The sequence below is a fragment of the Phycodurus eques genome, chromosome 13 (genome assembly GCF_024500275.1).
Source record: "Phycodurus eques isolate BA_2022a chromosome 13, UOR_Pequ_1.1, whole genome shotgun sequence".
Taxonomy (NCBI): domain Eukaryota; kingdom Metazoa; phylum Chordata; class Actinopteri; order Syngnathiformes; family Syngnathidae; genus Phycodurus; species Phycodurus eques.
Window position 1 is genome coordinate 20,221,902 of NC_084537.1, and position 24,761 is coordinate 20,246,662.

At 42.8% G+C, this 24,761-nt stretch overlaps 3 protein-coding genes across 7 annotated transcripts in view; 1 reads left to right on the top strand and 2 right to left on the bottom strand.

The window, feature by feature from the left end:
* Positions 1-621, bottom strand: part of atp6v1h (ATPase H+ transporting V1 subunit H) — a 21,857-nt gene extending 21,236 nt beyond the window's left edge. For both annotated transcript variants that reach the window (XM_061693689.1, XM_061693688.1), the window contains exon 1: positions 330-621. The gene's annotated coding sequence lies outside the window, so the exon portion shown is untranslated. The remainder of the gene's footprint in view (positions 1-329) is intronic.
* Positions 153-12,598, top strand: rgs20 (regulator of G protein signaling 20). 3 transcript variants are annotated; one of them, XM_061693690.1, is made up of 5 exons: positions 153-504; positions 8,772-8,938; positions 9,494-9,568; positions 9,639-9,873; positions 10,523-12,598. In XM_061693690.1, the coding sequence occupies exons 1-5, from the start codon at positions 316-318 to the stop codon at positions 10,709-10,711; spliced, it is 855 nt and encodes a 284-aa protein (XP_061549674.1). In that variant the 5' UTR covers positions 153-315; the 3' UTR covers positions 10,712-12,598. The 3 variants fall into 3 exon arrangements, with proteins under 3 accessions (XP_061549674.1, XP_061549675.1, XP_061549676.1); XM_061693691.1 differs by having other exon boundaries at positions 9,639-9,896; positions 10,523-10,594; XM_061693692.1 differs by lacking the exon at positions 153-504 and adding an exon at positions 6,049-6,167.
* Positions 12,599-13,612: 1,014 nt separating this feature from the next.
* tcea1 (transcription elongation factor A (SII), 1) lies at positions 13,613-23,787 on the bottom strand. Of its 2 annotated transcripts, none has more exons than XM_061694051.1 (10): positions 23,575-23,787; positions 23,110-23,172; positions 22,891-22,996; positions 21,867-21,963; positions 21,624-21,769; positions 18,843-18,899; positions 18,590-18,744; positions 15,501-15,647; positions 15,337-15,408; positions 13,613-14,604 (listed from the first exon to the last, which is right to left on the bottom strand). In XM_061694051.1, exons 1-10 carry the CDS (start codon positions 23,647-23,649, stop codon positions 14,596-14,598), a joined length of 927 nt encoding a protein of 308 aa, XP_061550035.1. In that variant the 5' UTR covers positions 23,650-23,787; the 3' UTR covers positions 13,613-14,595. The 2 variants fall into 2 exon arrangements, with proteins under 2 accessions (XP_061550035.1, XP_061550034.1); XM_061694050.1 differs by having other exon boundaries at positions 13,616-14,604; positions 21,624-21,772.
* Between the last annotated feature and the right edge of the window lie 974 nt (positions 23,788-24,761).

A 24,761-nucleotide genomic window follows, 5' to 3' on the forward strand; every position in this document is an offset into this window, starting at 1 on the left:
ATGATTAGATATATTTCAAGTGGGACTATTATTATTTTTCGTTGACGTATAAAACGAGAAAGTCATAATGTGACATCATCAAGTGTCACGTGACTCTGTCACCCGTCTTCCTCCAGTGTTAATCTGTCCTAAGCACATAACATTGTCCTAATCCCCATCTGCCCTGGCTTTTTCTCCCAAACACTCTTCCCTTCATCAGTCATTCTCTCTTCCATCATCGCTATGCACACCAGGACGCATCCCAGCCATAGACGCGCCACGGGCAGTGTAGATTCCCCATGATGCTGAGCGGCGGCAGTGCCTCGCCGTGGGGGAATGCCGCGCCCTACCTGGGTTGAGGGGTGGGCGTTCAGGCCCACGTCTGCCCTGCGAGGGCTCCGATGCCGCCGCGCCCTCATGTGGCAGCGTATGCAGAGGCTGACCCGGGCGTGCCGCCGCGGCGTGGGCTGTACCCTCGGCTACAATGACCATGACCGGGACGAGCAGGAGATGGTGTGCCTTGAGGTACGCACCCATGACGCTACCTACCTATCTACCTACCCAACCACCTACCTGCCGACCTATATCGACCCAACAACAGCCTACGACCGACAACCCCAACGAACCAACTATCTACCTATACACATTGCAACGTAAATACCCACCTACCATCAACCCACCCACCCACCTAATCTAACTTCCTGTCTAACAATTTACCAACTTTCCCATCCACCCACCCGTCTACCTAAATAACTACCGACTACATTTCTATTATACCTATACTCACCAAGAGATAACGCACATACTGCACCTCCCTAGCCAACCGCCTACAGTATGTACCGTACCCAGCTACCTAAATTCCCACCGATATCTAGCTACCAACCTACCAGTATATCTACCTACTGAATATACCTACCTTCATACTCATCTACCCACCCTCCTCTCTCAATACCCATCTATCTACGTACTACCACTTTACCTACCCATAGCTACATACTCATCTACCTATCCACCTAAAGACCAATCAGCCTACATACCTTTACCTACCTCTCGACCAAACCAACTATAGGTGTTTTATAACCTACCTACCTACCTACCTACCAATTACCTCACTAGCTACCTATGTACAGTATGTATTCACATACATACATACCTACTCATCTAACCACTCATCTACCTACCTAAATACCAATCTACCTACTCATGACCGCAACCACCTACATACATACATACCAATCTACTGACATACCAACCGACTGTTTGCTACAGGGCGGCACGGTGTGAGACTGGTTGGAGCGTCTGCCTCACAGTTCTGAGGACCGGGGTTCAATCCCCGACCCCGCCTCTCCCCGTGCCTGGGCACTCCGGTTTCCTCCCACATCCCAAAAACATGCATGGTAGGTTAATTGACAACTCTAAATTGCCCGTAGGTGTGAATGTGAGTGCGAATGGTTGTTTGTTGGTATGTGCTCTGCGATTGGCTGGTAACCAGTTCAGGGTGTACCCCGCCTCCTGCCCGATGATAGCTGGGATAGGCTCCAGCACGTCCGCGACCCTACTGAGGAGAAGCGGCTCAGAAAATGGATGGATGTTCGCTACAGTACCTATCTACAGTACCACATAGAAATATGCATACCTACTACCTACCTAAATACATTACTATTTACCTACCTACTGGCTTACAAACGTGAGTGCACACCTCGCATTATTGTATCTAATTTTATCTTTTCAGGGGAAAACACTAAAATGTTAGTCGGTGTACAGCTTGTATAACGTGTACATTTCCTGTCCCATCAGAGTAACTCAGACATAAATGTCTAAACCCGTGACAACAAAAGTGAATACACCCATGAGTAAAAATTTGCCACTTTCTCTCCTCATCAAGGTAACAAGGTTTCAGGTGGGATCGGGGAGCAGGTGCGATAAAGTTGCTGTGATCGCTCACATATTGACGGCCAGCATGATCGCATCCCTTTGCAAACTGGGGCACGGGGCAGTACTATTCGCAGGGGATAGGGACCGGGCAAAACCCGCAAAAAGTCCAAAGCTGCGGATAAATTACGCTCATTATAATTGCATTGTTTGCCATCCTTGAACGGAAGGTTAAGGAGCTCAAGGTATGCAACAGCCAATGGCTCCGCGATGTCATTATTGAGGAGTGGAAGAGGATTTCAGTGGCAATCTGTGAAGCTCTGGTGAAATCCATGGCCAAAATCCTCAAGGCAGAGCTCTAAAATAATGGTGGCCATACAAAATATGAACACTTCTGGCACAATTTTGACATCTTCACATAGGGAGTACGTACTCACTTTTGTTGCCAGCAGTTTAGACATTTATGGCTGTGTTATTTTAAGGGCACGGTAAATTGCACTGTTATACAAGCTGTTCACGGACCGGCTGTAGCAAAGTGTCTTTTCTTCATTGTTGTCCCATAAAAAGATAAAATAAAATATTTAGAAAATGACAATGTGATTTTTTTTTTGTGAGATGCTGTACACATATACCCTTCTACCGACCCATGCACCCACTGCCTGCTCATCTCGCCAACCGCCTACCTAAATACAAAATACCTACCTAGCTACTCATCAACCAAATATCTATGGGCCCAAACTACCTATTGACCAAGCTATCTTACCCACAGCCCCACCAACTTACCTCTCTTAACACCCACCTAAAAATCATCAACCTATCCAGCTACCAAACAAGCTATCCAGCTCGGTACCTCCCACCAATCTACCTGTCTACCTACTTAATAGTACATATCTACTACCTATAACTCATTCCTTTAATGCTTCATTAGAGCTGAAGCGTTGTTGTCTGCTGCCAAGCGAGATGTATTTAAATACGTCTGCCTTTTGTCGTTGTCTCGCTGCTGTCGTCAGTGCCTTGGCGGAGGCCTGGCCGTGCCGCCTGTGGCTCCCCGTCAAACGTCTATTTGCGGCGACTAAATCACGTCTGATTGGCGGCTTAGGAAGCTTAAAAGAGGAAGGAGTTGTGGCTCCAAATAGCTCCCAGCTGATGTCACTTCCACAACAATAGGTACACCCGCGCAGTCTAATGACGACGGTGAACTGCGTTGGCCACTTTAGCGGTAAATACAGTATACTGAAACATCGAAACTTGGGCCATTTTCCTGAAGAATTTCCTCTCTCGCTTACTCTCTTACACAGATCGACCGACCTTGTGGCCAAGGAACGATGTTGAAGTGAGGGGAGGCGTCTCATTTAGTCAGGCCAGAGCTTTGTTTCATCGAAAAAGGGGGAAAAAAGTGCTTTGTAGCCATCTCGTGGCATCTATAGACAATTACAAACCTTTATGGGTGGGCGTCAATTACTCGCAGATTTTCCATCATTCACAGCAGCAGGCGTTCAATGTCCAGTGGTGCCTTGACTTAGGAATTTAATTTCTTCTGCGATTACGTTTGAAACTCAAAGCATTCGAATCACAAATCATCTTGACATGCCATTAATGCGCGCTAGCCCTCTGAAAAACACTGCCAAAACATTGTGTGCGCTCGTAACTCAAATCTTTGCTTGCGAGTCAAGACAAAAATCTTCCGAGCAACGGCTCATATCTCGAAAAAAACGGTAAATTGTGTCACTAGTAAGTTGAAGTACCAATATAAAATGTGCGGTATACCAAGGCTGAGTAGTTTTACTTTATTTTAGTTTTATTTGGCTTTCCAAGACTGCAGCATTGAACACATCTTTACAAGACCAGTTCTGCCCGATTTAAACCCGTGACCTTCTCGCCGAGAGCTGGCAATGGAAACCACTCAACCAACGTGCCGCCTTCAAAAAATAAAATAAAATAAAAGGAAAAAATAAAAAAACATGCTCGCTCTTTTGAATCCGTCGTCTTTCGCCGTAAGCCCCCCAGAAACCCTGGCAATCCCACTTTAATCGCACGCCCCAGGTTTTCATTATCCTGCGCTCGGACCCAAATCCGCCCAACACACACACACACAAACACACACGAGTCGGAGGGCATGGATCACGGTCACGTGGCCATTTTGTGGGTCGGCGGTGTGTTGGTTAAGGTGTTAAATGAAGTGTTGTCGAACAGGTGACATTTTCTTCTCCCTGAGGCCGAGATGCAACTATTGCATCTTGACAGAAGGGAGCTTTTTCAGTTTTCACAACTGCGGCAATATGGTCAACATGGTCGCGTGTGTTTCTGTCTTGATGAACGTTCCAAACTACAGTACAGTATATTATTTCAGCTACTCGATGTGTATAAAAAACAAACAAACAAACAAACAAAAGAAAAAAAAGAACACAGCTGTTGAGTGCCATCTGGTGTTTATGTCCTGCGAAACATCAGATGCAGCTAAAACTATCAACTGCTATTATAGTGCAACACAGTACTGGACAGTATGTGCACATTCAAAGGCAGAGGAAGGTTGGCATTTCACTTTTTTTTCAGTAGTATATTCAGGTCCATAAGACATTTATGAAAAATGATGGTTGTTATTAAGCATTATTAGCACGTGTGTGTTTTATTTGGAACAACAGTTCATTCAGTTTTTAGACTTGCACAGAGGGTCGGGTTGAATGTCTACATATTACTCATATTTTTTGATCAAGTATAAAACATGACATTATACATAATTAGTCATTTATTTTTATGTTTACTATAGGGAATCAATACAATAAAAATCTATCGATAGATAGATAGATAGATAGATAGATAGATAGATAGATAGATAGAAGTTCTGAATCCTGTTATTAGCCATCTAACTTTAATGTCCATCACCTTTGAAAGAATACATTGTAAAAGGTTATTCAAGAGATAAGGTGAAGCAAATGATTTTCAATTAAAAAAAAAAAAACCTGTTCCTTGCTGTACTTCAGGTTGCCTTTGGGGGGCAGTGTTGTCCTCTGCATCGTCTTGGCTGTAAAGGGTTTTGATTGAGGATCACACACGAACACGATAAAACATGTTCATTTGTTGATATTTATGTTTCTACTTGAATGTTTTTCCTGGAGGAGATCAATAAAAACATAAAATTGAAACTATGAATGCAAATGCGATTTTACAAATGGGTTTGATAAATAATTACCAACGGAGTGCAAATACAAACTAAATTGTATTTTTCCTCTAGATGATTAATAAAGGGAAAAAAATTGATACATATAAAACCTATTCCAGTGACTGGTTTCTAAAGAGATAACAATTTTAAAAAATAATAAATAGATTTCTATTTAAAACTTTCCTCTACAAGAATGACAAACAAGAAATATGAAAAAAATATATATATCACACATATACATGTGTACACATAATAATTAGGGATGTGTGAGTACCTTATTGGTACTGGATTTATTTCAAGGTATTGGGTACTCGTGAAGGCTGCCGATACCAGCCACCGATACTTAAAAGCCAAAAAATCCAACATTCAGTAAGTCCTCCTCGCCAGTAGTTGGCGCTATACTGCGGCAATTATTATCGTTAACAGGAAGTCACCTATCCCGTTTTCCGGGTTTGATCGCATGATGTTCCGCAGATAGTGGATTAAAATTTTAGGTAAGAAAAGTACTAGTAGTATCGGTAGTCGGCATTGGTCTGAAAAATGTCGTATCAAACAGCCTTACTAAAAATCTCAAAATATATTATGTAAAAGAATGAATTATTAATTATTGATAGTGAAATAATCCGAATGTATTATGATTCATTTTGGGGGGGAAATTTAAATATGCAAATATGTTTGTTATTTGTGAATGTATTATGATTCATTTTGGGGGGGAAATTTAATTATGCAAATATGTTTGTTATTTGTATTCAGTTTTCCCGCAAGAAAAAAAATAATAAATGTCGTGATTTACATTGAGCTGCAAACGTTTCAGCTTCGGCCTCGTCTCGCAAAGCGCAAATCGAGCGGTGCCGCCATCTTTGATTGGGGCAGAGCGTGTCTTCGTACACACAGACACACACACACACACACGCGCGCGCACACTGTACTGGGGGTCTGGGCTACTACGAGTCGGGAGAGAGTGCGCATGCGCACTCACTCGGCGCAGCCGGTCGGGGAGGAGGAGGTGGAGGAGGAGGAATAGAGGGTGGGGTGGGGGGTGGGGGGGGGGGGGGAGAAGAAGCGCTTTGCCATCGGATGTAATCAAGAGCAGCGTACCCATTTCTCCATATTATCTGCTTTTAACCGCTTGTCGCTGTGCATACATGGTGGAATTGTAAGTACGGCGCGTTTCGTGTGTGCGCGCGCGCGGGCGCGCGCGTGTGTGGAGGATGAATTGATTGGAGTGTGGAGGAGGGGGGTATTAAATCCGCCCCCCCCCCTTTTTTTGGGAGAAGATTTGCGATTAGAGTGCATTTGCTTGCAATGATGAAGCCAGTGCAGTGCGGTGGATACCCACTATGCCCCCCCCCCCCCCCCCCCGTTCTCTTTTTCCCTCCTCTTCACCATTCAGTCGGATTTGAACATGCGCACGCGTGCATTTTATTGAATTTTTTTTTTTTTTTAGTAAGAGAAAAGACGAAATAATGTGGCATCCATTGCATCCCTGCATACATGAATGTTTTCCTATCAAATAGCAATTCTCCCCCACCCAACCCCCCTTGTGTCAGGTAGTGTGTGTGTGTGTGAGTTACATAAATAATATGACAGAATTTGTTAGTCTCTGACCTGCTGATGACACCTTTTGTTGGCACGTTAAGGCCTTTTACTGCATGCATCTGCAAAAAAATGAAGACAAAATTAAAAAAAAGACAGAAATATTGCCATTAATGTTTAATATGCATGCATTTGTACATTCCTGCCATGTAAAATCAAATAAATATTATTTATTCCTACACGGAAGCGATGATGCATTTATTTATTTTTTTAAATGTGTCTTTGCAAAGGTAATAATGCTGACTTTAGATCAGGGGTGTCCAAACTTTTCCCTCTGAGGGCCGCATGCACAAAAATCGAAGGATGCGAGGGTCATATTCTTGAATCGCTAAAACCGATAAATCAAGCAGTTACACTCGAGGTGCAACAATGAATCGATAGATCGACACCTGGTTTGATAATTGATTAATCGTTTAGGGACCTTGTTCAACTTAAAGCTTCTCAACAATAAAGATTTCCGTAGTCTTCCAAGAAAGCAGACTGATTATCTTTTTAAAAAAAAAAAAATAATAAATCAAAATAAGACTTCTGCCAACATCTGCTGTTGCTTTGGAAAATAGTAATCAACATTTTTGCCTATTTTCTGACATGTTGCAGACCAAACCACTAACTGAATCATGATCAATTTGTTTTGCATTTTCTGCAGTGTCAATTTGAAATGTCCTGTTTTTGAATCAACAAATGGATCTAGAAAAAACATTTTCATCCAATTCATCGATTAATAATTGACAGATTATTAAAATAATAATTAGTTGCAGCCCTAATTGTAATTTTTTTTTTTTTTAAATCTGATTTACGTAATCGAAAAAATAATCGAGAGATTACTCGATTATTAAAATAACTGTTAGTTGCACCCCCTCAATTCTATATTTTCATAGACATTATTGTCCTTTTGAAAAACTCTTACATCACAGTATACCTGTTACATGTGGCAAATAATTTAGGATTTTGCAGTAGCCCACTAGAAAAGATCGACCCATGCGCTATCCCGTCTCCACATTCAAAAGGAAAATAAGAGCAAAATGTATTCAGATAGCAATCTTTAAAGCAGTTTCACTGTGATATGTCTTCAAATCGCACCTTGACACGAAGCAGAAAATGGAGCAAACCATTTTTGCCTCTGAAACGGAATTATTCACCTGGCGGTATGAGGAGAAATGTTGCAATTGTAGTTGTAAATCGTTTCTTGGCATCTTTGCACATCTAGAAAAACTAAAAACATTAAAAAAAAAATTAAAAATAAAACCAATTTAGTAGTCGTAGTCGGGGGCGCACTTATGGCTGATGTATGGGTTCATAACCCCACACTGTTTTAACACCCACAGTTTTCAGGATGCCACATCCCCACAGTTTTGTTATCGTTGTGGTTGTTGTTGTTGTTTTTTTTTTTTAAATAGCATAGCCAACTGGGTCAAATGTTATTTTTTAGTATCTGCCGCGTCCGGGCCATAGTTTGAACACCGCTGTTTTAGATTGACGAAAGTATATTGTGGTGCCTTGAAATAAAAGTTTAACAAAATTTTTTGTCTGTCTATGTATGTTGCTCCACCGTGTCTTCAAATAGTCGTTGCTTAAAGGGTTATAACACTGATGCTTTTCATTAGCCCATCTATGGCGTTTTGCATTGTTTATTAGCAAGGTAACCAGACTTTCCCAATGCAAAGGTATGTACATACTAAAGTTAAAAAAATTAAACATTTACATTCATTTTGATAATTACAAAGAATTGGAATAAAAATACATTCATATGAGCCATAACACTTACAAATATATAAATAAAATAAAGATCTAATATTAAATAATATAATATAATTTAATATAGTATACTATTTTTCTCTCCGGGATTCACGAAGTAAAACATAATTAATAATTTATTCATATTCATATACTGTATCCATTTTTGCTCCTGTTTTTGCTGTTGGGGATTAAAAATATAAAAAAATAAATAAAAGCATACAACAAAACTGTTCTAGTTGCATATTATTTGCACAATATAGACCCATTCTTTTGCTGGGTGTTTGAGTACAAGTAAAAAGCCCTTCAGCTTCTTTTCTCCTCTCCATCCTCAAATCATTTACAACGTGAGCCAAAAGTAAAAAATAAAACAGTCAATAATTGTGCTTCCTACAAAGTGTACTACAATCCTTATTTCTCCCTCCCACAGCCCATGGGATCAGAGCCGATGGAGATGCGAAAGAGGCAGATGTCGGTGCAGCGGGAGTCGGCAGCGGGGGGGACTGCACCGGCCCACCAGGGCCAGCCGGGCCAGGCCAACCCGCGGGGGTCCAACGCCTGCTGCTTCTGCTGGTGCTGCTGCTGTAGCTGCTCTTGGTAGGCTCCTGAACACCCTCACGTCGGCACAAATCTGAAGAAAAACAAAACATGAAATTCCTTGTTAAATGTGGTTTGCCTTTTTGACTTTCCTGGGCCACCATACGTCTTCTTGTTTGTGTTGTGTGGAAGTGAGTCGTAACTGGTTGCCATGTTTAACAAGCTCCTTTATCAGTGTTCGTGGCATTGGTGTCGTACACTCATAACTAAAGTGTGACACGAGTACAAATGTCGTAGCTAGCTAGCTAGCCTCATGACCATAGACATGAAGACTAGATACGCCAGCATGCTGAAGCACTGGGGGTGGGGGCACAAAAACTATTCGGTCAAAAAATAAATGGATACCTACCAGGAGAAAAAAATATAAACTGTATGAGGAGAAAATACACAAATTGTAGAAAATGAAAAGAAAAATATTAGTCTAACTGTGAGGGAGACATGCTAATCACTCGTTCACTGTCCTTTCAATTTTCCATAATACATCCCCAATAACCGATGAACAAATATTGAGCCTTACGTCATGTAATACTTACGTGTCTGTTGTCTGATTCTTAGGAACGAGGACCGAGACGAGAGGAATCGGAAGGCATCGTACGACGTCAAGGAAGGGACCGCGGACTGTGAAGACTGGTGGGCGGAAGTCACCCTCACCCTTTTGTCGTCCGTCACCGCGGCGTCCAAACGTGATGTTTTTTTGCAGCCCCAAGCCCACGCTGGAGGAGGTGCGCTCGTGGGCCCAGTCCTTTGACAGGCTCATGAGCTGCCCGGCCGGACGCAACTCCTTCCGCCAGTTCCTGCGCACCGAGTTCAGCGAGGAGAACATGCTCTTCTGGCTCGCCTGCCAGGAGTTCGCCAAGGACAGCAACAAGGGCTCCGTGGAGGAGAAGGCCCGCGTCATCTACGAGGACTACATCTCCATCCTCTCCCCGAAAGAGGTCTACCTATCTGCCCACCTACAGTACCTACCAACTCTATCGTAGTGCTCACACCATAGTCCAATGGAAAATTACTATGTGACCAGGTTCCTGACCTCGTAGTTACAGTATTAGTGCCCAGACAGACTGTAATATTAAAAAACATGCGATTGGCTGGCAACCAGTTCAGGGTGTACCCCGCCTCCTGCCCGATGACAGCTGGGATAGGCTCCAGCACGCCCGCGACCCGAGTGAGGAGAAAGCGGCTCAGAAAATGGATGGATGGACAAATGACTCGCTATACTTTGTTTTGCATAATTTTCGACTGAAACTACTAGAAACTGCCTGAACAACATAGCGAGGGAAAACGAGAAATGTGTGCTGGTTGTCACATCACGACTATGTTATCCTGTATTTTTCACATCCCAATATATATCGCAGGTTTAAAAAAATATCATTCTCATATCTTTTTTTTTTTCCAATAACGTGCAGTCCTACATTCAATCGTATCTTTCTTTCCAATATCTTTTTGTAGTAGTGTTCGATCATTTCAATCTATTTTTAGTATTGTATTTTATAAATCATATTGTATCTATCAAATTGTATAATACCCAGATATATTATTTTTGGCTTGTTTTTCCTAACAGTTGTTGATCATTTTGCCACTCAGGTGAGTCTGGACTCCCGGGTGCGCGAGTCCATCAACCGGAACATGCAGGAGCCCACGTTGCACACATTCGATGATGCCCAGCTGCAGATCTACACGCTCATGCAAAGAGACTCGTACCCGCGCTACATGAACTCCCCGGCCTACAAAAACCTGCTCAACGCTCTGTCCGAGCAGTCACCCGAATCTTAAAGAAAAGCAAGACCTGTGATCCCTTTTTTATTTTCTTTCTTCCCCTCTCTTGTGTCCAGTGCAGGATTTACACCGACCAAGCGGGCCGCCGCAACACTCGGGGAATTCTCAGCAGCAGACACTCAGGTCTCAGCATATTGCGAGGGCTCCACATCACAAGTACTGCTAACACTCCAACATAGCAACACAACACTCCAAAGGAACTTCTCTTACTTTTACTCCTCTCTCTTTTCATAGAAATAATCTATTTTAGTTGACATTTTTTTTTTTAATTGTTTTTTTTCTCAATGGACAGGGAGGAGTAAATGATTGCTACTTAAGACTACATATATTTATGAGGTTGTAAATAGTACAAATGGAATTGTGGGTATTTTACGTGGAGATATTTAACTGCGTGATGAGAATCAGAGTTCAAAGGCAAAGGCTGCAAGCAAGCTCAGGTTTGCAGGCAGCTTTGTGAGGGGTGCAGCAGCCTTTGACCTTGGTTTCACCTTGTTTTTCTATTTCTATTATTATTATTATTATTATTTTTACAACCTAACCTCACTCTTGGGTATGTGTGACTTGGCAACTCCTTTTGTATAATGTTAGCAATTTTAATGTTTTTTCCCCCCTTCATTATTTTACCCGCCCAAGCTCAATTAAATGTGGGTTACTGGAAAAAAAACAAAAAACAAAAAAAACATATTTAATCCAATAAAAATTCAATTAAGTTGAGAAAGTAATGTAAAATATTTAAAATTATTTAATTTATTCATTATTATAAAATTTTATGTTCCTTATTTAGGACTATATCAAAAATTCTTTTATGTCATTTTGCTAAATAACTGTACAGGAAATATACATTTCTTTTGCTTCTCACATAAAAGTTTAAAATATGAATGTAGAGATGATTTGACATTTAAGGAAGTTTTTTTTCTTTTTTTTTAATTGCTTGCCAATGGAGTGGAAAAACAAGCTAGCTTAGCTCTGTCCTAACATAAAATACAGTCAGATGCGAGCATCGTAATTACTGTGAACAAAAAGCATGTAACTCCAAAAACAGTTTTCCCCAAACAAATGCAAAAAAACCCCCAAAAAACAAACGAAAAAAAACCAACAAAAAAAAACTGCAGCGACTTTGTAGTACAGCAAAAATAAAACGTTAAAAATAATTCATAAATGTTAAAAATACATTTTGGACTAAAACCTACATGTTTATACAAGAGGAAGAAAAATAGTTTTTGCTGTTTTTCCAGATTATTTCTAAATGCAAAATGTGGAGCTACATGTTTTTTTGTAGGACAGTGACAATATAACTTCCTTAAATGTCAATTCTGCAAAATAAATTTAGACTCATACGTCCCCACCTTTAAAATAACTGTTTTTTTGTTGTTGTTTTTTTTAGCATACAAATAAGTTCCCAGAAACAGGAGGCTTTATATTTTTTTTCCAGGGAGAAAGTGGAGATGCATGCTTTTTTGTTTCTTCCTTAAATGTGAAACTATTGATTTCATTAATTTTGCTTACAGACAATTCACACCTCCAGTTCCAACTTTTGTGAGTTCTATTATTCATCCAAAGCAAAAGGTAAACTTGCTTTTTAGGATTAAAAAAATAAAATAAAAAAATCACAATATACGGTCATTTATCATTTTTCTTGTGCCCCAAATTATTGCTTGCTGACAAATTTTTGCTCACGATGTTCGACTGCACTGAAAGACTGGTTACCCAATGTTAATTTGAAAATGCTAGTTTGTAAGTTAGCGGACAGATTTGAAATCAAAATGCTGCCGCGTTCGTACGTGATGTCGCTACGATTGGAGTTGCCAAGAAGTCCGATCCGTTTGTGACGTTCGTTGCCTCACGACCGCGTCGCTCAAAAAAAAAAAAAAAAAAAAAAAGACGAGATCCTCACATGGAGGGGGTCGCGGGGGGGGGGGGGGGGGCAGTGCCTTGACATTCCGTTTGGAGAACATCTTTCTCACGGGCAAACTCTCGGCATAAAGGTGCTTTTTTTTTTGTGGGCGGGGGGCCCGAGCACAACAGCCAGCTGATCGGAACAATGCGTCCCTCCCTCCGAACTCGACGCGTTTGCGGTGATTTTTGTGACGCTCCCAAGCAGGATGTTGAGGAGGGACCGGCTGGTTGATCGACGTCTTTGCTGAGTGCAGATCGACCTCAAACGATGCCTATTATGATAGTTTTTCTTCTTCTGTTTAGGATATATGAAATGTGTTCATTTTTTGTTTGCGCTGTGTTTACTGAGATCGAAAAAAAAAAACCACCCCGAGATTTTTAAAATAATAATAATCATAATAAAAAGGAATAATGTGAATGTTTACAGTAGTTTTGTTTTTGTTTTATGCTACTCGCAAAGAACGTGATGATGACTTGTGGGCATTTTGATTGAGATAAAATAAAGCACAATAATTTGAAAACACTGGACTGTTTCTTTTGCCAAATGCTGTGTTCCCTTTTAGAAAGTAGGAATTCTGAATTAAGACGATTTTCAAGTGCATTTTTCTCAGTCGAAATTGACAAGTCGCGACAATACGATGGCAGTCCCTCAACAGACGTCATATTATATACATCTATATATATACACGGCCATCTCCTTCAAATTTATTTACCTCGTAAAAATGTCTCTGCCAAAATTGACTTGTCATGACACTACGACAGAATTGGCTCATGTGGAGTTCAGAACATTCAGAGTGATAATCTCCCATCTACTTAAAACTCGTTTTCACGAAAGTTAATTTACCCCAAAGTTAGTCCAAATAAATTTATCTCAGCTAAAATTGGTTTGTCATTTTGCTACACCAGCGTCCAATCAGATTGCAGTGGTCACCCCTACACTGCCCACAGCCACAAGGGGGCATATTTGCACAGTATGTGGGGCATTAACGCGATGAAAGGCAAAATAATGGCAAAGAATGATACCTCGACATTGCCAAAAATCCCCAAAATTGAGTCGCAACTGTTTGCTGTTTAAAGAAGCACAACATGACGTCAGCTATGGGAAGTTGAGTTTCATCGACATACACTCCTTTAGACAATATGATTCTGCTTAATAACACTGATGTGGAAACCGAAGTTCAGAACATTAAAACATATTCATGGATACCTTTAAAATAAATCCAAATACAAATCATTAATGGATATTAATTGATGGTTAATTTAACCCATAGCTGTGCAAGTACATTTTGCCAAAATTAGCTTGTAACGTTACGATGGCATTGCTTCGCGGCTCTTGCTTAAGCGTCCAATCAAACTGCGCCGATGCTCATCTTTCTACAAGATGATGAAAGGATACATAATGAAGATCGTAGAGCGACCGATGTCCTGGCATTGCCGGAAGATCGAAGGGGAGAACACTTACTGCGGTGTCTAATCTCAATGGATGTCAACCATATGGAAATGATCATCTCCAATCATCTGCTTTTTTTTTTTTTTTTTTTTTTAATCAAACGGATTACACTTTATTGGGAAATTAAATAAAACAATGTGGTGTTGTTGTGGAGGGAGAGCATAACAACACTGTCCATGGTGTTAAATCTACATATATAAAAAAATTGCTGATAAAAGAACAAGTCAAGCTTGATTGCATACATCTAATAAGTGGGAAACGACTATTAACAATAGTAAAAGATTGCAAGTGAACGTCGGGGGCAGGAGGCAGAGAGAACGGGGTCTTACAATTAGCTCAAACTATGAACAGGAGATTTTAGTCCAATTCAAAGCGAAGTGGCATCCTTTACAACAGCGTCTGGTGTACAATGTATACACCACATGATAAAAAAAAAAATAATAATAATAAAAAGCTCCAATCTGAGGCCGGTTGACAGGATCTGGTCCAGGAAGTTTGCTACTCATCCAAGCGCCAAAGGAAGATGCCTGCCCACTCAACAGAACTAGGACATACAAAGAAAAAACAACATCAATACTGTGGAAGCTTAGTTTAACGGACCTGGATACAATGGACTTTGGATTTAATGGACAAAAAACAGTGTCTGGTTGGAACTCAAAATGGCCCTTTGTACCAGACAAAGTCCGTTGGTTCCAGAATTGGCAGCTATTGTTTGTTGGCGCAATAACCAGAAAGCGACTGGTACCCCTATTTCCGGGTTGCGCCGCTGTTGTCACAGATATGAAGACTAGATCTGGCTAAGTGACATCCCTACGTGGCTAACGTTCCCATCGAGTGTAATAAATGGACATTAGCATAATGTCGCTGTAGGCACGCGGCTCAAAACGGCCATGTTGTATCTACTACTTATATTATGGTGGCTGTTGTTTACTCAAGTTTAGTAGTCATGTCTCGTCTCTCGAACATTCTATAGTGACTTTGGTTCAGTACACAGTTGCTTTTTTTTTTTGTCAAGCCATTCACTATGGCATCCAATCATAACGGAGGTGGGGAAAGGAAGCGCGCTAACCTCGCGGCTCATGGAAGCGACACCGACTCACCATTGTCACACCCCCCAAGTACCATCCATCACGGCACTTTAATGGCAATATTAGACATCAGAGCAATGTTTAAAAGTAAGTTTAGGTCAACTTTAAAAAAAATTCTACAATGTCAACATTTACTTGAGTCAATGTCTTAACAGGGAAACGGGAATTAATTAAAAAAACAATCATACCTTCCATCTATTTCCGCATTCATTGCAGAAGACAAACGTGGTCATGGGCTCATCGGCACTGCGAGTTTGAACCTGCGGAAAACACAAAACAGAGCCTTTAAAATCACAAGCAAGCGATCAGTTAAAGCACCAAAAGTGGAATGAAACATAGCATGCTAATGTACCTGTGTGTAGGTGCAGGATTTCCCCTTGCATTTGCCACACGTGAACAGATCTGTCTGCGTGCCCCCCGTGGTGGCCATCTGGTGGTCCCTAACGGCCTCTTTGGTCAAGTTCTTCCTCATTTCTTTTAGTTCGTCACTGGCCATTTCCTGCCGGAAGGTGGAAGAATGAAATGACCTTTTCACACAAGTCCTTTACAAACAAATCTGAAAAAGACAAAATGTAACATAATACTGTATACAAAAAACAACAACAACAATTTCCCTCCAAAAATATGTAAATAATATAGAAACTTGAACTTCCACTGAAATTGTGCTCCCGCGTAGTGAATTATTCCTGTCACATTATTAGCAGTGTAACATATCCCTCATATACTGAATTTTCTCAAATAAGGCCTCAACTCTATTAGATACTGTGTCCAACCACCAGGTACGTTGTCGACTTGAGTAAACAAAAGCGACACCATCAGTAGGACTACCTCTTTTTATTCCCGACCAAAGGAAAACCCACTGTGTTCCAGTAGACATTACCACAACACCCACTGCCCTGCAAAGCAGACGTGGTATCTGTAAAGCTGACATTCACAGCGGAGTGCAGAGTGAAAGTGCAGCTGTATGCCAAAGACTTAAACGTGGACCTGAAATAACTAAAAACTCACCAGTTTTTGTGGAAAAGGGTATTTCCTCAAATATTAAACTCTCCACCTCAAATAGACTGATTTTACCCGAAACACAGAAAACGCATTGTGTTTTGTTTGAAAACAAACAAAAATGTTTAAATTGGAGCTACAGTGTGAGGGACCGAGCCATGCCGCGATGAGCAAAAACCTGCTAGTTCACCCCCCTGCCAAAAAAAAAGGCTTATAATTTTCTGTAGATGTCCCAAGATGGTGTATTCTTCCATCCATCCATTTTCTACCGCTTACCCGAAGTCGGGTCGCGGGGGCAGTAGCTTTAGCAGGGACGCCCAGAATTCTCTCTCCCTAGCCACTTCATCCAGCTCTTCCGGGGGGATCCCGAGGCGTTCCCAGGCCAGCCGAAAGACGTAGTCTCTCCAGCGTGTCCTGGGTCGTTCCCGGGGTCTCCTCCCGGTGGGACGTGCCCGGGACACCTCACCGGGGAGGCGTCCGGGAGGCATTTGAATCAGATGCCCCAGCCACCTCATCTGGCTCCTCTCGATGTGGAGGAGCAGCGGCTCTACTCTGAGATCCTCCCGGATGACGGAGCTTCTCACCCTATCTCTAAGGGAGAGCACGGACACCCCGCGGAGGAAACTCATTTCGGCCGCTTGTATCCGGAATCTTGTTCTTTCGGTCACGACCCATAGCTCGTGACCATAAGTGAGGGTAGGAACATAGATCGAACGGTAAATTGAGAGCTTCCCCTTTTGGCTAAGCTCCTTCTTTACCACAACGGATCAATACAAAGTCTGCAACACTGCAGAAGCTGCACCGATCCGCCTGTCGGATCCCCGAACCGGATGCCATCAAGCTGAAGAAGGAGTCTTTTCGAGCATTTTTGGCCTGTGGGACTCCTGAGGCAGCTGATGGGTTCCGGCTGGCCAAGCAGAATGCAGCTTTGGTCGTCGCCGAAGCAAAAACCCGGGTATGGGAGGAGTTCGTTGAGGCCATGGAGAAAGACTTCCGGGCGGCTTCGAGGAAATTCTGGTCCACCATCCGGCGTCTCAGGAGGGGGAAGAAGTGCACCACCAACACTGTGTATAGTGGGGATGGGGCGCTGCTGACCTCGACTCTGCACGTTGTGAGTCGGTGGGGAGAATACTTCGAAGACCTCCTCAATTCCACCGACATGCCTTCCCATGAGGAAGAAGAGTCTGGGTTCTCTGAGGCGGGCTCTCCTATCTCTGGGGTTGAGGTCACTGAGGTGGTTAAAAAGCTCCTCGGTGGCAAGGCCCCGGGGGTGGATGAGATTCGCCCGGAGTTCCTAAAGGCTCTGGATGTTGTGAGGCTGTCCTGGTTGACACGCCTCTGCAACATCAAGTGGACATCGGGGACAGTGCCTCTGGATTGGCAGACTGGGGTGGTGGTACCCCCTTTTAAGAAGGGGGACTGGAGGGTGTGTTCCAACTACAGGGGGATCACACTCACTATTCAGGGGTGCTGGAGAGGAGGGTCCGTCGGGAAGTCGAATCTCAGATCCAAGAGGAGCAGTGTGGTTTTCGTCTTGGCCGTGGAACAGTGGACCAGCTCTGCACCCCATGGGAGTTCGACCAACCAGTCTAAATGTGTTTTGCGGACTTGGAGAAGGCGTTCAACTGTGTCCCTCGGGGAGTCCTGTGAGGGGTGCTTCGGGAGTATGGGGTACCGAACCCCCTGATACGGGCTGTTCGGTCCTCGTATGACCGGAGTCAGAGTTTGGTACGCATATCCGGCAGTTAGTCGGACTCATTCCCGGTGAGGGTTGGACTCCGCCAAGGCTGCTCTTTGTCACCGATTCTGTTCATAACTTTTAATGACAGAATTTCAAGGCGCAGCCGAGGCGTAGAGGGGGTCCGGTTTGGTGGCCTCAGTATTGCATCTCTAGATTTTGCAGATGATGTGGTTCTGTTGGCTTCACCAAGCCGTGATCTCCAACTCTCACTGGAGCAGTTCGCAGCAGAGTGTGAAGCGGCCTGGATGAGAATCAGCACCTCCAAATCTGAGACCATAGTCCTCAGTCGGGTGGCGTGCCCTCTCCAGGTCGTGGATGAGATCTGCCCCAAGTGGAGGAGTTCAAGTATCTTGGGGTCTTGTTCACGAGTGAGGGAAGAACGGAACGGGAGATGGTGTATTCTGTATAAATGAAACTCCTCAAATCATGACATATTACTTGGCACCAAGACGCCCCAATATGGCAACAATGTAATATGTATCGCTCTGGCCTAAGAACAAAAACGGGGAACAGGTAAATTGCAAATGATGTGTACGCGTCTTTCAGTAAGTAACATTCATACAGTAATGCTGGTTTGAATCGAGTATCATCATGGAGGGGAAAAAAAGACTACCGATATTCTCTGCAGTTGATTAATCAACATCCTACAGGCCACTTTATGACAAAATGGAGTGGGGAGTTTTTTTGGTCGGTGAAGGCACCTCTGCGGTCATCTTGGCCATGCGCTCGGGGGTGACGCTCCCGCACAGCACCGTCCTCCTCAAGTTGGGATTCTTCATGTCCTTCAGGTTGGAGATTCGGCTGCGGACGCGGTTCTTGTACTTCATGTCCGTGTTCTTGAACTCTTGGAATATGCGTGAGGAGCGGCGGTCAAGGAAACGCAGCAGCTGGATTTGCTGACAAAACAACAACCCACGTTGAAAACTCATCTCTTGCTTTCACTGATAAGGATATATTCCTCGATCTGAGCTCCGAGTTCATCGCAGTCGGCACCGATGGCGATGTAGTCGTCTGCAACAGGAGGGACACGCGACCACGTGAATTGGATGTACAGGGGAACCTCCAACATCATGTGGGAAGCCTTAAATTCTCACAAGACCTCAGCTCTGCAAGCATTGAAGAGTTCTAACTCCAAAGTGCGTTTAGATTTTTATATGACTTTTCTGTGACGCCAGTTTTGATGGCAACGAGAAAATTTGATGCTAACCATAGAACGGCAAGTGGAAGTTCTACTACTACTACTACAACTGGTAGTGCAGCTATTACTACTGCTACTACTACCACTATTGCAAGTCATTTAAGCATTTATTTGATATGTTACTAGTGCGCCAAACTGTACATGTGGACGAGCACTTTCTTAGTACTTACTCATAATACAATTTAGCACACTAGTACTAACCAATGAAACAAATGGTTTGTAAAAATATCTACAATTTCTGATACATCTGTCTTGTATTACACAAATTTACTTTATTGTATGGATCACCAACCCTTTTAAGCATTTTGTACTTGTTTTACTTTTGTTTTATATATTTGAGGTCTGCTTTTCTGATTTTGTGTATAAAAAAATATGCAAAATAAGGACTTCAAAAAACATAATTCAGCACACTAGTAGAACCTTGGTCTTATAAGTGATGTATTCCCCATTACTGTCTGATATTCATGTGCACTGGCAGAATGACTAGTGCACCCTAGTAGAACTGCAGTTGAAAACTGCGTCCTACTCGTGACAAAAAAAAATTCAGCTAGCTAACATCAAGCACTTAGTAGTACTAGTAACGTGCAGACGCGTTAACTAGTGCAGTTTTGCCTCACGAGTAACGTAGTTGTTTATACAACCCCAATTCCAATGAAGTTGGGACGTTGTGCTAAACATCAATAAAAACAGAATACAATGATTTGCAAATCATGTTCAACCAATATTTAATTGAATACACTACAAAGACAACATATTTAATGAACAAACTGATAAACTTTATTGTTTTTAGCAAATAATCATTAACTTAGAATTTTATGGCTGCAACACGTTCTAAAAAAGCTGGGACAGGTGGCCAAAAAGACTGAGAAAGTTGAGGAATGCTCATCAAACATCTGCTTGGAACATCCCGCAGGTGAACAGGCTAATTTGGAACAGGTGGGTGCCATGATTGTGTATATAAGGAGCTTCCCTGAATTGCTCAGTCATTCACAAGCAAAGATGGGGCGAGGTTCACCCCTTTGTGAACAAGTGCATGAGAAAATAGTCGAACAGTTTAAGTACAATGTTCCTCAACGTACAATTGCAAGGTATTTAGGGATTTCATCATCTACGGTCCATAATATCAACAAAAGGTCCAGAGAATCTGGAGAAATCACTGCATGTAAGCGGCAAGGCCGAAAACCAACATTGAATGCCCGTGACCTTCCATCCCTCAGGCGGCACTACATCAAAGACCGACATCAATGTGTCAAGAATATCACCACATGGGCAAAGGAAGACTTCAGAAAACCAATGTCAGTAAATACAGTTTGACGCTACATCCGTAAGTGCAACTTGAAACTCTACTATACAAAGCAAAAGCCATTTATCAACAACACCCAGAAACGCCGCCGGCTTCTCTGGGCCCGAGCTCATCTAAGATGGACTGATGCAAAGTGGAAAAGTGTTCTGTGGTCCGACGAGTCCACATTTCAAATTCTTTTTGGAAATTGTGGACGTCGTGTCCTCCGGGCCACAGAGGAAAAGAACCATCCGGACTGTTATGGACGCAAAGTGCAAAAGCCACCATCTGTGATGGTATGGTGCTATGTTAGTGCCAATGGCATGGGTAACCTACACATCTGTGAAGGCACCATTAATGCTGAAAGGTACATACAGGTTTTGGAGGAACATATGATGTGAGCCAAGGGACGTCTTTTTCATGGATGCCCCTGCTTATTTCAGCAAGACAATGCCAAACCACATTCTGCATGTGTTACAACAGCGTGGCTTCGTAGTAAAAGAGTGCGGGTACTAGACTGGCCTGCCTCCAGTCCAGACCTGTCTCCTATTGAAAATGCGTGGCGCATTATGAAGCGTAAAAACGGAGACCCCGGACTGTTGAACAGCTGAAGCTGTACATCAAGAAAGAATGGGAAAGAATTCCGCCTCCAAAGCTTCAACAATTAGTGTCCTCAGTTCCCAAATGTTTATTGAATGTTGTTAAAAAAAAAAGTGATGTAACACAGTGGTAAACATGACCCTGTCCCAGCTTTTTTGGAACGTGTTGCAGCCATAAAATTCTAAGTTAATGATTATTTGCTAAAAACAATCAAGTTTCTCAGTTTGAACATTAAATATCTTGTCTTTGTAGTGTATTCAATTAAATATAGGTTGAAAATGATTTGCAAATCATTGTATTCCGTTTTTATTTATGTTTAACACAACGTCCCAACTTCATTGGAATTGGGGTTATACTACTGCACCCTAGTCATTCTACGAGTGCACTGAATTGTCATACAGTAGTGGAAAAAAACCTCACTACTAGTGCCCCCTAATCATTCTACTAGTTATCGGATGTGTCTTACCAGTGAGGACAAAGGACATACTATTACCTGGACAATTCAGCGCACTAGCAGATAGCCAATACATGTTCAAAGGGTTTTCCATACTACCACTGCTACGACAACTGCTAATACTGTTTCTGCTATGAATACTACAACTTTTACTACTAACACTACTACCACAAGTACCACCACTACTACTAGTGTTGATACCTCCAGCTTGGAGCGCATTGGACAGCATCTCTCTGCACTTGATCCGTATGGAGTCGGAGGTGCCGGGAGCGCGAGGGAAGGTGTTGATTAGCGAGTTGGTGGAGACGTCGGCGTTTTCGCTCTTGCCGCTGGAGTTACTGCTGGAGCTGCTGATGGGAAGCGACACGACAACCTCAACACTCACGCACTAGAAAAGTAAACAAGTAGCTAACAGGACTGAGGATACAAACGGCCGCTCGCTACCTTTCTTCTTTCGCCTCCGGACTTCCCTGCGAGGGAGACACAGGGGCCGTATCTTTCCTCTTGTCGTCTGAGGATTTGTCCCCGCTTGCGGGCTCGTCTGTAAAAACCAAGTGGGAAAACTCACATCACACGCTGCACCTCCACGTGCCTGTATACACTCATTCTTTTTTTTGCACGAATACATTGTATGTGGCCACAATAGTCTAAACACGGTATTCTGATTATTACTGTCTGTGGAATAAGAATTAAGACAGTTGAAGTCATCCTTTTTTCATCCATCTGACGGGACCACTACATTTGACAATCTCGCCCTCTGTTGCCGACAGAAATTAACGTCACAACTGCTTGCGCGTGAGTTGTGAACGTCACGTGACCAAACCCGGGGAAAAAAGATATTCCCTGTGTATGCTGCAATAACTTGCATAACTATGGGCTGATGACATGATGGTTTGAACAAAATTTGGGTTCAAACAATATAACTAAATATCAGAAGATCAGTTTGACTTGTGGTGGCACATACAACGGATTCGTGCACAATAAAAAAAAAAAAAAAAGTGGGGGAGGCGGAGGTTTAGTTCCCCTTTAAGGATGTGTTGGCCAAACAGAAGCCTGAAGAAGGTCCCTTCCGGAAAAGGCGCTGACAAACTGACATGATGTTAACCTTGAATACCACACACTTAAATTCAAAACACAACAAAACCAAAAAAGACAAGAAAAAAAATGACGTGTAAAGACACCCCCCCCCCCAAAAAAAACTGCATAATAATAATAATAAAAACACCCAGCTACAGTAACCCCCTGCCAGATTTTTCTGTAAAACTATGTGCTGAAAAACAGCAGCCAGCTTGACAGCAAACTACAGTGCGATGGAAGACTTTTTGCCTTTAGCATCAGCGCCTGATATCAGCAGCCGTCACAAGTACCCGACACCTTGAAATAAGACTGATATCAGTACTTGCCCATCTCCAAATAAAACAGAAAAGTACGAGTTTTTGCATATACTTTTAACTTATTTTTTACCGACCCAAAAGCTTCTTCCATGACTTGATCAAAGACTTTGCTAGGGATGTCACCTCCTCATCTGTGCTCTGCTTGCGGATGGCGTTGACAGACATCCCAATTCTGGTCGACTGTGATGGATAAAGACACACACACACACACACACACACACACACACACACACACAATGAATTACAAAACTACTCATAATTTGCAAATTACTGTAGTTTGCTTTAACCGGTACCTGAAGTAGCTCCAGGGTCATGGGGACGCTGCGTAGCTCTTTAAGCAAGTCCAAAGCACCGGACTGTTGAGCGAGAACACAACACAGCTCTTTAAACAACGCAGTTACACATTTGGATATTCCCAAAAGCACCATTTTGTCAACATTTCCTGGCGGTTGTGCGCTTCGGTTAGTGTTTGAGCGCCGTTGTTATGGCTGGCGGCTAAACAGCTAGCTCGAGGCTAAGTGTTCAAACATAACAACCGGTAAGTTAGCTCCCACAGAGGCGTCTTTACAGCCACAGTTGGACGCTTAACGTTGAGGAAAACGGGTCCAAATGTAGCGAAAAGGTCGCCACGGAGGAGCATTTGGTCGAAAGCGAACCACTTCTTTTTTCTTTAGCCCCAAAGCTAACCGTATCCATGCGTGGCCGTTTAGCTTGGCATTCATTCTCATCACCGAGCGAGTTAAGTGCCGCTCGCTCACCCCGTTTTTCTTCTGCGCCATTTTGTCCATTTTCTTTGCGATTCGAATGATCTCCTCTTCCTCCCGCTTGCCCATGGCGACCGGGGAGCCGAGAACGAGGCGCGCGGAGAGAGGGCAAGAAAAGCAAAAGAGGCAAGAGGCTACTATCCCCGACGGAGAGCACGCCACTCCGACGAACGCTACCGCGGCGCTTGGGCAGCGAGGCGGCGGATCCAGGACGCTCCGCTGTGTAGCAGACCATACTAATCGATGCAAGATGGACGCAGGGGGAGCCAATCGAGGCGGATCAACAAAGCAACACCTCCGAACGACTTCTTTCGCTCATCTTTTGGCTCTTGAATGGAATCAAAACAGACAAAAACATATGCGAGCAGCTTACATGATTGTTTGTTACGATACAAAAATTAATTCATTTATTTAGAATTTCTCACTCCGTCTATAGAGGGCGCCAAAACACAAATTGTTATTTAAGTCGTAATAATACCGTACAAAAGAAACTTTTTTTTAAACAGCAAAATGCCGAAATCATTTTGAACGGTTTACAAAAACACAACAAGCCCTTACCTAGATTCAACCTTTATTGGTTACCATGACCTGGACGACTGAGAATGTACACAGAACACACGCAGACACAAATAACAACAACATAAAATTATTTTAGCAAGCACACGGGTAGCCTATGTTTTCTTGATAATGTGACATTAAGTTAAAAGGATGAAAAATGGAAAGGCAGTTGGTCCTGATGAAATTCCTGTGAAGGTATGGAAGCATCTAGGAGAGGTAGCTGTGGGGTTTTTGACCAGCTTGTTCAATAGAATTCTAGCGCGTGAGAAGATGCCTGAGGAATGGAGGAAAAGTGTGCTGGTACCCATTTTTAAGAACAAGGGCGATGTGCAGAGCTGTGGGAAGTATAGAGGAATAAAGTTGATGAGCCACACAATGATGTTATGGGTAAGAGGAGTGGAGGCTAGACTCAGGACAGAAGTGAGTATTTGCGAGCAACAGTATGGTTTCATGCCTAGAAAGAGTACCACAGATGCATTATTTGCCTTGAGGATGTTGATGGAAAAGTACAGAGAAGGTCAGAAGGAGCAACATTGTGTCTTTGTAGATCTAGAGAAAGCCTATGACAGAGTACCTAGAGAGGAACTGTGGTACTGCATGCGGAAGTCTGGAGTGGCAGAGAA